Below are 12,529 nucleotides of genomic sequence, written 5' to 3' on the forward strand. Positions count from 1 at the left end.
CGCGAAACACGCGGCGACGACAACGGTGACAGCGACGACGGCGGCAGCGGTGGCTGGAGAGCGTCTTCTACCCCATCGCTTCTCTCCCCCTTCCCGGATGATGATCTCCTTGTCGGGGGGAGAGAGACGATCGCCGTGAATCAGTCGTCGTCATCGTTGCCGTCGTCAGGTGTTATACAGTGCATATCGATCTGAAAGCTGTCATTGGGACACGCTGGAGCAGCGACGAGAGAACGTCGCGTCGTTGATCTCGCGCGACCAGTGAGTGCTTCGCTCGTTTTCACTCGCACCCTCCTACACGCACTCGTCTGCCCTTATAGCTAGCCCCCGGGATACATGGATGTCCAGTGCGTGGAGATGCGCGAACGAGGACCCAACCGACGTGTGTGCTTTTTTTTTTTGCCGCATCTCCCATACGTACACTTGTACTCCTTCTTCCTCTCCCTTTCTCCCTCCCTTCCTTCCCGACGCCGGGATCGCGCGTCCGCTTCACGTGGGGCACAGAAAAAGCGGTGTAACGCGATTAAAGGGAAAGGAAACTTGCGAGAATGCGGCACGGGACTCCGGCCGCATCGTCGACTTTCGCGTGCTTTCATCCAGGAACATTTCTCTCTCTTCCAATTAGTTGCGCTTTCCATCAGTTTTTGCTCTCTCCCCCCCCCCCTCCCCTGCCCACCTCCCCTCTCTCTCTGTCACCCTTCCCCTTTTCCAACGGAGGGACGAGTGCGAAGGGTAAGGGTATACTTATATTACTTATCCCATTTGCAGAATGCGAAAAGTGTAACGCAGAGTACAGCTGAGAGACGAGCAAATCCTGTTAAATCTCTTCGCCCCTGATTGCACTCTCTGCACTCCGCACCGGTTTTCCCTCTCGCTCCCGCCAGACGTCGACGTGTACGTCGCCGCTCCGTTCTCCAAATCCGCGAGAAGTGTGGGAAAGTACAGGTAGGACCGGAGGAGAGCCGGCTAAACGCACGCGAACGTGTTCCGCAACTGTGGAGGAGCGGAGTGTCCTTCCACGAGTCCGAGAGCGGTACGGTGGATAAAATTTGGTGGTCAATCTCCGTTGTAGTCCAAAAGGGAGCACGCCATCGGGGATATATTTCGCGTGTCGTGCTCGACTCCTCAAAAGTGAAAATCGCAGAGAGTTCCTCGGATCGCGGCTTACTTATTTTGTTATACTATCGATTTGGGAGAGACGTGACTCGTGGACACATCTGGCTTTCTCACAATTGTGCGCCCATTGTCAGTGCTTATTGATGCAATTAGCATGGAGCGGAGCTATTGTGAATAGCTCTTTCAGCGTAACGTGTGATTCATAGATGTATTTTAAGAGAGAGAAAGATACACGCGGCGCAGCACAAATCGTGAGACGGTACATTATTTAAAGTAGTTGTTACAGATTATGAAAGATAATTGTATGCGTGACAGGAGAGTTCTTTAAACTTGTGTGCGTGAATATCTGATATTAAAGTAGCTGTTATACGAATCGCAAAGGACGATTGACAAGGAACTCCAAATTTGTATGTAAATCTGGAGTTCCTGGAGGGGGAGATCTTTATACAAGTAGCTGTGCATGTTACGTGAAAGACAGGGGAACTCTCTAAATTTGTACGTAAATCTGATATTTTATACTAAAGCTTGTCACCGCATATCGTAGAGGATTTTTGACGGGAGAACTCTCTAAATTTGTGACAGGAGAACTTTCTAAATTTGCGACTCTAAATTTGTAAATCTCCGACGGTGTGTACTAAAGTACATCGCTGCGAATTATGTAAGACGATTAACGAGAGAACTCCCTAAATTTATGCGTAGGTCTGAGACACGGTGTACTAAAGTAGTTGTTGCAGATTATGAAAGATAATTGATAAGGGAACTTTCTAAATTTGTGCGTAAATCTGAGACGGTGCACTAAAGTAGTTACGGATTATGAAAGATGAATTGACGAGGGGGCTCTCTAAATTTTATTTTATATTAAATCCTAAAGTCTTGTGTTTACAATCCTTAGAAATCGGACTGAAATCTCGAACGGAAAAAAATTTAACAAATCGTGTTTGAACAATTCAGCCAATTGACCAATTACGACCGTTCAATTCTTTCTCCGATTTCTAACATCGTATACACGAGGCTTAAGACCGATACTAAAACGATAACTAAAGTAATTAGTAACAGATAGTGAAAGACAATTGATATGTGAGAATTTTCTAAATGTGTGCGTTCTCTTTGATTTTCTTTTTCAGATACACAGTGCCATTCCAAAGAACCATTGCTCACAGCTGTGCTAAACTATAAACGCTATGCTTAACGATAGATAGTGTTTAAGGGTTTTTTCAAGCTCGGTGTTATTTATATATTTAAACGACGTAATACTATTAATCGCATTTCTCTACCGTAAGAGCTTCACGATAGAGATAATCGTACGGATGAGAAATCCGGGGAGAATCCAGTATCGCGTGTAAATACATAGAGCCCAAGATTTTGCATCAACGCGAGCAAGCGAATTGTGATTCAAATCAATTTAGAGATGCTACCAAAGGGAGATTGAACCAATTTTCTACGCAGAAGCTCTAGATTCGAAGGGTAGTAATATGACCAAAGGTGTAGAGGCAAATCTGTGCTGGTAGCCAACCTTTTTTCGGTGGTATTTCGCTATGTCTTGAGGTAAACGCCGTTTAAAAGGAGGAGAAAAAACAAAGTTTATTTTGACATTTGCTACGAGAGCGATATTCATCGCGTGCTAAACATGGCGAGAAAAAGTGACAATGCCAAGAGCATCAACATCGCGGTGGTCGGGCTCTCCGGCACGGAGAAGGATAAGGGCCAGGTCGGCGTCGGCAAGTCGTGTCTGTGCAATCGCTTCATGCGTTCCATGAGCGACGACTACAACGTCGAGCATATTTCGGTGTTGTCGCAGGTACTTGCATCTTCTAAATATCTTATTTTGTCGTCGATTGACCGTACATTTTGATAATCATCGAAAATCGGCTTTGTTGCAGTCTGACTTCAGCGGACGTGTGGTGAACAATGATCACTTCCTGTACTGGGGCGAGGTGATGAAAACGACGGAGGACGGGACGGAGTTTCAGTTTCAAGTCATAGAGCACACGGAGTTTATAGACGACGCGTCGTTTCAGCCGTTCAAGGGCGGCAAGATGGAACCGTACGCGAAGAGATGCGCCGCCACGAAGATCACGAGCGCGGAGAAGCTCATGTACATCTGTAAAAATCAGCTGGGCATCGAGAAGGAGTACGAGCAGAAGGTTCTGCCCGACGGTAAATTGAACATCGACGGATTTCTGTGCGTGTTCGACGTGAGCCTCGTGCCGAACAGGGCGATTGAGAAGCAAGTCGAGATCGTGGCGAATATCCTGAACAATTTGATGAAGACGAAGAAGTCGATAGTGCTGGTGACGACCAAGAACGACGACGCGAACGAGCAGTTCGTCAAGGAGGCCGAGAAATTGATAATGCGCAAGGAGTACAAGGGATCGATTCTGATCATCGAGACCTCGGCGCACGAGAACATCAACGTCGATCTGGCGTTCATGATTCTCGCGCAGTTGATCGACAAGACCAAGATGCGCAGCAAGGTGGTGCCGTTCGCCGAGGCAGCCAGGTCCAGGAAGGAGCTCCTGGACGCGTCGACGGAATCGTTGCAGAGATTGATCCGGATACACGTGACCGACTATCGCGCCCTGTGGTCGCAGGCCTCGAAGAAACTCGCGCAACTCAAGGAATTCTCCATCTTCGTGGACTTGTTCGGTATCGAAGCGACGCAGAGACTGTTCAGAAGGCACATTAAGAAGCTGAAGGACGAGCAGATAGCGAAGAAAATACAGGGCTACTTGGACATGCTGCCGGATATACTTCACGAGATCTGTCCGGATATATCGAATTTAATTAACGAGTAAGTTAAATGACACGCGAATAATCGGTTCTCGTTTTCTCGCACGAATCCTCCCGCGAGTCCGATTGCTGAGTTGATTGCCCCGTTTTGCAGAGAATGGTCGGCGGTGCAGCAATACATAAAGACGCATCCCGATTTTGATCAGTATTTCTACGAGTGTCCCGAGGATATACCGTGGATCGATTGTGATTTCGGGGAAAACAACGGCACGAAAATTCCGTACGACGTGCTGGAGACACCCGAGGCGGAAACCGTATTTAAAAACCACATAAACGCTTTACAGCAAGAGCAACGACGACTAGAGTAAGTTATTCCGCACAACTGAGTTCAGTCGCTTTAACGAATAAAATACTGTAGAGACAAGTTACATAGGTTCTTCAGAGTTCCGATAAGCTAATTAATGGACAGTGAATTTATATCATTATATTTGATGGTGTCTAGAAATGTTCTAATAATATGTGCAATTCTAACTAATGCTTTGCTTTATTCTGGGTGGTGTTTCTTTGCAGACTTCCAAAAAGGTAATTTATGCCTTTCTTTTACTTGCTTTTCTTGTTGACGATATAACGTATTTGAGCCAGTAATATTCTAGGATGTTTACTGCTCTAACATTTATGTAACAGTGTGGGCTTATATTTTATGTAGAATAATAGATTTGAGATATTTATGGCCGGTAATCAATATATTTGTCTCGCCGCTTAATGAGTCTATTTACTTACAATGCATGAATTACAAAGAACTCGAGGAAATTAAGATTGAATGAAACATCTTTATTACACTAATTGCGGTGAATTACTAATTAAATCGTAAATATAACAGGCTTTTTTTGTAAATAATGAAATATTAACAATGGCTAGATGCGTTGCAGTCATGTCATATTGTGTCCTTACCATGTTCGATTATTATTTTAAAAAGTCCTTTTTTTTATTTTTTCGCTAACTTCGTCATTTGTAATTAATTTCTGTTAGATGGAAGAAACAATTTAAGCAATTGTTGGAGGAAACTGGCTACGTTACGCCTGGGAAACATTTGTCTGAAGTTAGAGTTTTATTTATGGGCAGGGAATGCTTTGAGGAGCTTTCCCATCACGATTGTCAAGAAATTTATGATCAGCATCAAAAGGAAATTATTGAAAAGGCAAAGCACAATTTTCAAGTAAGGCATTTGTAGTAAACTCGTTATTGCGTTATTACATAAAGAACGTATATGCAATCAGTGTAATACGTTACAGGAGTTATTGTTGGAACACGCCGATCTGTTTTATCACTTCAAGAGTATAGCTCCATCTGGAACTATTACGCAGGATGATATAAAAGAAATTACAGACGCATTATTGGATGATTTTAGGTATGTTTTACTATGCATTTAATTTTACTACGTTCAAATTAAATTTTTACTACGATTCTATATATGAAAATAATACCATTATATGCAATTTTGTCATTTTTATGCTTCTAGATACAAAGCATTAGATAGATCAGATAGATTCAAGACAGATAGTTAATGTTATTTTACTATGTTCAAAGTAAATTTTTAATTTTTTACTAAAATTCTATATATGAAAATAATACTATTATATATTAAAAAAAGTAATACCATTATATGCGATTTTGTCATTTTTATGCTTCTAGATACAAAGCATTAGATAAAGACAGAAAGTTAATGTTATTTTACTATGTATTTAGTTTTACTATGTTCAAAGTAAATTTTTAATTTTCTACTAAAAAAAATAATACCATTATATGCGATTTTGTCATTTTTATGCTTCTGGATACAAAGCATTAGATCAAGGCAGAAAGTTAATGTTATTTTACTATGTATTTAGTTTTACTATGTTCAAAGTAAATTTTTAATTTTCTACTAAAATTCTAAATATGAAGATAATACCATTATATGCGATTTTGTCATTTTTATGCTTCTAGATACAAAGCATTAGATAGATTAGATCAAGACAGAAAGTTAATGTTGTTTCAACATTTGGGATTTGTCCATTGTCCTATAAGGGAGCATTGCCCCGCTTATCCAAATTGCATGGACGCACTTATAGAAAGAATACTCGGAACGAAAGCGCACAGGTGGGAAGTCAACATTACGTCAAGCATGATTATATAGTGTGGTATTATTTCATAACGCAACTCTCTGGAAACGTTCTAACAGACCTTCCTCATGGAATCACAGTAGTCAGTGGCAGTTAACGTCGGACAACAATCAGTTAAATTTAGTTATACTCGGAAGTAACGGGCTAAGCGAAGAGTTTGCTCGCGAAATAAGGGCACAAACGGACGATGACGAAGTGGAAATAGATTGTCAGCTCTACACCCTCGGATATCGCATCATAGACGGCGACGTCGGGCTGCCGCATAATTCCTTCACTACCTCCGATTTCATGCCGCATGGTAAATATTCTCTAATTGCATCTTTGCACTTTACAAAAAACAAAATATTATCTGCATGTACGATGAACGTGTTTTTCTCGTTCTAGGATCCTTTTGTATCTATTCGAATGAAGATTCATTCGAATACATTCGATCCTCTTTAGAGAAAACCTTGTTATCAAATCTAGAGCAAGAGGACAGACTACCATTTCAAGGATTGCCCATTGTAATAATGTTTATACCAGAAGCCAGTATTGACGAAATGGAGGCAATGAAGCTCAGAGAAGAGGGACAAAGTCTCGCCGACAGGTATATTAATCGTACTTATCACACACGAATTAAAATTTGTCGAGCGTATAATAATCTTCTACCGATTTTTCGTAGTTTGCAGTGTCCGTTTATCGATGTCTGCATAGACGAGCTGGAGCAGGAGAAGCATAAAAGGTTTCCGACCTCATTGGTAAAGGACGCTTTGCAGCAACTTATACAGTCCATAAACCACAGAGCTGGTTTTTTAAACATATATCAAAGCGTCATCGAATGTTTGGAGCCTGATATTAGGTAGACTATCAATCGCATTGCTTGCATTTAATTAGTTAATTCATTGTACGTACTTTATTTAACGTTTAATTTCAGGATAATAATGTGTATGTTCTGCGGCGATCCTTATTCAGTCGAAAACGTTCTCGGTCCTTTACTCAATCATCAATGCTGCTTTCTCAGCGGAGATAGATCTATAGTTTTGGAAACGTTTTTGGGAGAATGTAAACGTCGAGTTGAAGTCATTATCTCGAGTTTTCACGGCGCCAATGCGTTCAGAGACGAATTAGTACATGGTTTTATACTCGTCTACTCCACAAAGAGGAAAGCCTCTCTCGCGACTCTAAAGTATGTATTAGTGACTTGCATCACGTCGTTTATTACGCATCTAAAATAAATATTTTATTTTGCATATTTTTTTATCACATACTATTTTATCTTGCAGTGCCTTTTCCACCAACATACCAAATCTGCCGATACAAATAATGGCTGTGACCGACACCGGCGGCGCGAATGCTTTCTTCAGTAACGACTTGAGTCATCTACTTATCACAGAGGGAAACGCAATTGCAGATAAATTGGAGGCGCACTTTATGACGTCCGCATCCAGCTGTCAGCAGAAAAGTGAGGAACTCAGTTTTCACATTTCGGAATTTGGGCGAACTCAATTTCCTAACGAGTCATTTTGTAACATGTACAGCCGCATTTTACACGCCCTTCTTCAAAGTGGTGTGGGAAAAGAAACCGGAGATCGAGCAGGCTTTTAACATGGAGGAGCCGGGGAATTTGAACGACAGCGGAGAGGGCACCCTGGAGTATTCGGCTCTACATCCAATGCCGCCACCGCGACACGAGAGCTATCACCTCCAAACGCCGGATGACGGGTAACTATTCTAGAAGCGGCTCGGCTAGCAAGCCGAGCGTATTAAATCTGTTGACGTCCGAATTTATTTGTGACCCAAAGTCTAATGTGAAGCAGTATGTCTGTAACTTTTAGAAGCGGCTCCGAGTCGTACGAACAGTTGACGCCCGACGGTGATCTAGGCGATACCGGTCTGACGGAACAATTCGCGGATCACAGAGCCACACCGAGCGACGACAGCGACATTTACAGCCAGGTCGACTTTTATCGCGAGGAGAGGGAGAGAGATCTGATGAAAAATGTAGATATCACGAGCAAGCTGTCCGGTCAGTAATAGACGAGGCCAATGTATTGCGCATTGTTCAGCCTTTAAGATTTTTCGAATTGTAAATTCTGTCTTTTTTTCTCTCTACATGTACAGGTTGGGTAAAGGAGACGTTCATGCACCAAGACGGAGTTACTAATAGTTACTCGCACAGAGCTTTCACGACAGGTCGACGGTATACCTCCCAGGCTAAGCCACGACCGAAAGGCAACAGTCAGACCTTGAAACAGCCCGGGAAAATCAATCTGAAGGACTTTTCCAATGTTACGGACGTAATAGCCAGGATGACGATCGGCGAGAAGGACGAGCACGGCCCGAAACTGATGGGTCACGCTCCTCTCGCCACGCCGGAACTGGTGGATCTCGGCTCCGAGTACGCGCAGGTGAAGGACGTCGTTGTGCCGAACATGTACTCCGCCTACGACGGCGATTACATGTACGCCTTGGTGCAAGATTCCATCGGCAACAACAAGTCCAAGTTGCGCCACCGACGCGAAAAGGGACAGCCATGTAAGCACTCTTCTCTTCTTACGTTGGAAATCGCTAAATTTATATCTAATCATTTATAATAATTATAAATTATTATCGTAAACACACAGCATACAGCGATTCTGACTCGGAGTGGAGCTCCTTGGAGAGACAAAGAGCGACGGACGTCTTGTGCAAGGGGACTAAGAAGCCTTCGACGCACAAGCGAATACGCAAGAAACGCACGGCGATACCGGTCGCGACGCCGAAAGTGCCGTCACTGGCCAGCATGGGTAGCGGGGATGGTATAGTCGGGCTGAATTACAACATGAAGGACGAGAAGAATTGGCGCGTCGATCCTGCGGAGAGAGGTAAAATTTTCTTCTCTTTCATCTCTTTCTTGATTACCGTATGATTTACAAGTCCCCCATGTCACCGTATGAACGGCGATATTCAGCGAGATATCTCCCGTCTTTTCAGTATCTAGCGAAACGCCCGATACTTCCGAATCGAGCGATCCGGAACACACCTCGAGGTCCAGATCGAAACAATATAAATACGCCGCGGCTAGTTTGCGGAAAAGATTTTCCGGAAATTCTCTGCAACAGCAATACTTGCAACACCCGTTTAATATGAAACATATGACGCAGGAGATGTTCAGCGCCTCCTGTAAGTAACGTGGTGGATTTTAATTTGATAAGGATATTTATTGTTACAACTTATCAGCTCTATATCTATACTGATATAATTTATAATTATGATTAGTGCAGAGAATTTTCTAATATATTATAATTTGAATGAATTGTTTAATACAATTTGAAGTTTAATTCAATAATTTAATGGCATTCTGCATATGCATGTATAAAGAATATTACGTTTTGAATTAAACCGAGGCTTCTTAACTAACGGCAGCTTTGATTCTCTTTTTTTTTTTCTAATGTAACACGTGTTAATATGTTTTCCATTAAGTTGCGGTGTCTTTCGTTAACTTGCATGAAACTTGTTATTTTAGCCAAGCAAAGGGGTGAAAAAACGTTTGGCATTCCAGATGATGAGTCGAGTCTAGATGTCTCCTCGCCGCGTGAAATTAATTCTCCTAGCGTAAGTTTTTAGCGCGCATAACAATAAAAATCGATCTATCGCGGAATGCGCATGTAATTAACATCATTGCATTGCTTGCTCTTTAGTTCGGTATATTGAATAAGTCGAAGGACAGCGACAAGTTAACCAGAAAGAAAGACAAGCAAAAGGCAAAGGAGGACGAAAAGTTGGAGAAAAGAAGGCAGAAGGAAGAGAAGCTCAAGAAGCACGCGGAGAAGGAGAAAGAGAGGGAAAAGAAGAAACAGGAGAAGATCAAACAGACCAAAGGCCCGGGAGGGACGCCGATCTCGAGTCAATCGCAGCAGCCCTTGATTGAGGATTTTGCGCAGAGCGAAACGAATCGGATACCACTGTTCCTCGAAAAGTGCGTCCGATTTATCGAGGACGAGGGATTGGATTCGGAAGGGATATATAGGGTGCCCGGTAACCGTGCGCACGTAGAATTGCTTTTCCAAAAGTTCGAAGAAGGTATATTATTTGTTAAAACTTTCTAATCTTAATTATATATGTATTTATTTTATTTTATTTTTTTTTAAATCAAAATTTATGCACTTTATAATGACGTATGAATAATAATGTGAATCTGTCCTTTTTTTCTAACGTACAGATGGTAATGTCGACATACATTCTTTGGACATTCCTGTAAATGCTGTCGCTACAGCCCTGAAAGACTTCTTCTCCAAGAGATTACCACCGCTTATCGACAAAGAACGCATGAGCGAGCTGGAGGATATATCAGGTAAGTTGTATTTTGAACATAGAAATTTAAGCAATTTTTATAAAATTACGATTTCCTTTGAATATGAATTTCTTTTAAAAGTCCTTAGATGTCTTCCATTATATTACATATTAATTACAATTACACTAACAAAGAGCAAAATATTTTTTAAGTATATGTTATTATGTCTGTATATCAGGTGCACGAGGTATTAGCAAACCTATGTCGGCTACTTGCATGAACATGGAAGGTTGGTACTTTTATTTCATATGTAATAGCCGTATGTCATTATTCTTCTCGAAGTGAGGTTAAATGCCAAAAAATTTGGAATGATTGCAGACCGAAGCGGGAGACTGTTAGCTCTGCGTCTGATGCTCAACAAGTTAAATCCGGTGAACTTTGACGTTCTCAAATTTATCTTCCAGCACTTCGTGAAGTAAGTGAACTAAGTGAAGATTACGAAGATATAATTGTGATAAATCTTTCGTAAAGAATTTTAAACGTGTCTCTTTTTACCTCTGTAATATAACTTAAATTTATACGTTTCTCAGAGTTGCGGAAAATTGTAAACTCAACAGTATGGACAGCAAGAACTTAGCGATTTGCTGGTGGCCTACGTTACTACCGATCGAATTCAACGACCTCGGCAGATTCGAGGCTATGAGGCCGTATCTGGAGGACGTAGTCCAGACGATGATCGATCAGTATCCTTTCCTGTTCTGCGGCGAGGATGCCGTTGTGATGGTGTAGTGACGAAACGCGTTACCCAGCCGTGCAGTGTGCATAGTTCTCAGCGTCTGTGCGACGAGGCTGCAGTATTTCTTGTGGACAACGTTGGTAGAAGCGGCGAGTCCAGCCGAGAGACCTCGCAATAGCGCGCCTGCCTCATGAAGTATAACCCGATATGATTTCTTTTATACGTTGTTGAACACAGTTGCGTACAATAGGGCGTAAAACGATTGGTCTCAAGATATAGTTTGTATTAATACTAAACTTCGCTTTAGCGCACTCTCGTAAATACAACTAACACAAGAACCCACGTAGGCGCAACGTGGACGAGAGCAGAGTTCTCTATTTAAGTTCAGTCATTTGCATTCGTTCATTTTCGGTATGTGCGACAAGCAAGATTTCCCATTGTGGAATCGCGATCGATCGATGGTCCTAAAAGATGATGGTTATATTCGCGTGCGCGGATCGGATAATAACGCAAGAATAATAAGAGTCAATCCATGTGTCATAAAACAGTATGCATGTATCATGTTGGATGTATCCAGAGCGATGTATTTATTGATATTGTATTAGGGATGTATGACTCGATATTTGATAATAGCGATTTTAGCTTTACGTAGTTGTTAAGAAAGTAAGATCGATGTTGCTTTTTTTATTCGCTATTTTTTTTCGCTCCGTCTTTCCGTTTCTCTTTCTCCGTGTCTTCTTGTCCACATTGCCAAGAACGAAAGTGCTGAGTGCAAAGTGATGACATTAATGTAGTCTCGTTAAAGAGACTGTTATTAGTAATATTTAAAGGTGGGTGTGTCCAGCCCGCACTTACGAAAGATACGAAACGTATATAAAACGAGATTTATCGTCGAATTATATACATATATATGTATATCTCACATAGCAACGATATCAAAAATGCCAGAATTTTTAGCGTATTTCCTTTTTGGCCAATGCACAAATCGCGGTCTGCGTGTATTTACTTTTACATTTCTATCGATGTAGACTTATCGTGCAGGAATTTTTTAAATAATTTTTATCGTGTCAGAGCCGAGTGAATTCAAACGACGATACAATCCGTATATTCATTCCGTCGAAAAAAAAATGATAAAGTAAAAACGAAAAAAAGAAACATGAAACGCGTTACGTATAATTACACCATGTCTTGACAAATAGCGATAACATGTGTTTGCGAAAGAAAACGAGGATAGAGATAAAAAAAAGAGGAAGCATTTTGACAAGAGTTTCGCACACGCAACACACACATATACACACGCACACATACACACACACACACACACACACACACACACACACAACATATATATATATATATATATATGTACATATATCGAAATATACAAAGCCGGGGGAATATTGCCGTATGCAGATTCGATGGGAATTGCATTCACGCTGCGCATCGATCAAACGCATTGCGGCGTATAAATTGAATATCGAGAAGATCGGCTTATCCTTAACAATACATTCGGCGTCGCGGCTCCCCGAAGACTCC

The 12,529-nt window shown here is 41.7% G+C and overlaps 1 protein-coding gene across 9 annotated transcripts in view; it reads left to right on the plus strand.

The window, feature by feature from the left end:
* The window catches only part of LOC105454266 (rho GTPase-activating protein 190), a 12,414-nt gene extending 175 nt beyond the window's left edge, over positions 1-12,239 (plus strand). Inside the window, exons 1-24 of one of the 9 annotated variants that reach the window (XM_011696811.1) lie at positions 365-382; positions 2,241-2,914; positions 2,997-3,907; positions 4,001-4,210; positions 4,417-4,428; positions 4,876-5,062; positions 5,139-5,254; positions 5,830-5,982; positions 6,065-6,303; positions 6,390-6,591; positions 6,667-6,843; positions 6,919-7,170; positions 7,268-7,446; positions 7,523-7,706; positions 7,802-8,010; positions 8,106-8,519; positions 8,609-8,848; positions 8,958-9,146; positions 9,490-9,578; positions 9,665-10,046; positions 10,186-10,317; positions 10,496-10,546; positions 10,636-10,732; positions 10,848-12,239. In XM_011696811.1, the coding sequence (XP_011695113.1) occupies positions 2,744-2,914; positions 2,997-3,907; positions 4,001-4,210; positions 4,417-4,428; positions 4,876-5,062; positions 5,139-5,254; positions 5,830-5,982; positions 6,065-6,303; positions 6,390-6,591; positions 6,667-6,843; positions 6,919-7,170; positions 7,268-7,446; positions 7,523-7,706; positions 7,802-8,010; positions 8,106-8,519; positions 8,609-8,848; positions 8,958-9,146; positions 9,490-9,578; positions 9,665-10,046; positions 10,186-10,317; positions 10,496-10,546; positions 10,636-10,732; positions 10,848-11,046 (4,995 nt within the window). In that variant the 5' untranslated portion in view covers positions 365-382; positions 2,241-2,743 and the 3' untranslated portion in view covers positions 11,047-12,239. The other 8 variants (XM_011696793.1, XM_011696802.1, XM_011696846.1 and 5 more) reach the window with 8 other exon arrangements.
* Positions 12,240-12,529: the final 290 nt, after the last annotated feature.

Source organism: Wasmannia auropunctata, unplaced genomic scaffold, assembly GCF_000956235.1.
Source record: "Wasmannia auropunctata unplaced genomic scaffold, wasmannia.A_1.0 LD336106.1, whole genome shotgun sequence".
Taxonomy (NCBI): domain Eukaryota; kingdom Metazoa; phylum Arthropoda; class Insecta; order Hymenoptera; family Formicidae; genus Wasmannia; species Wasmannia auropunctata.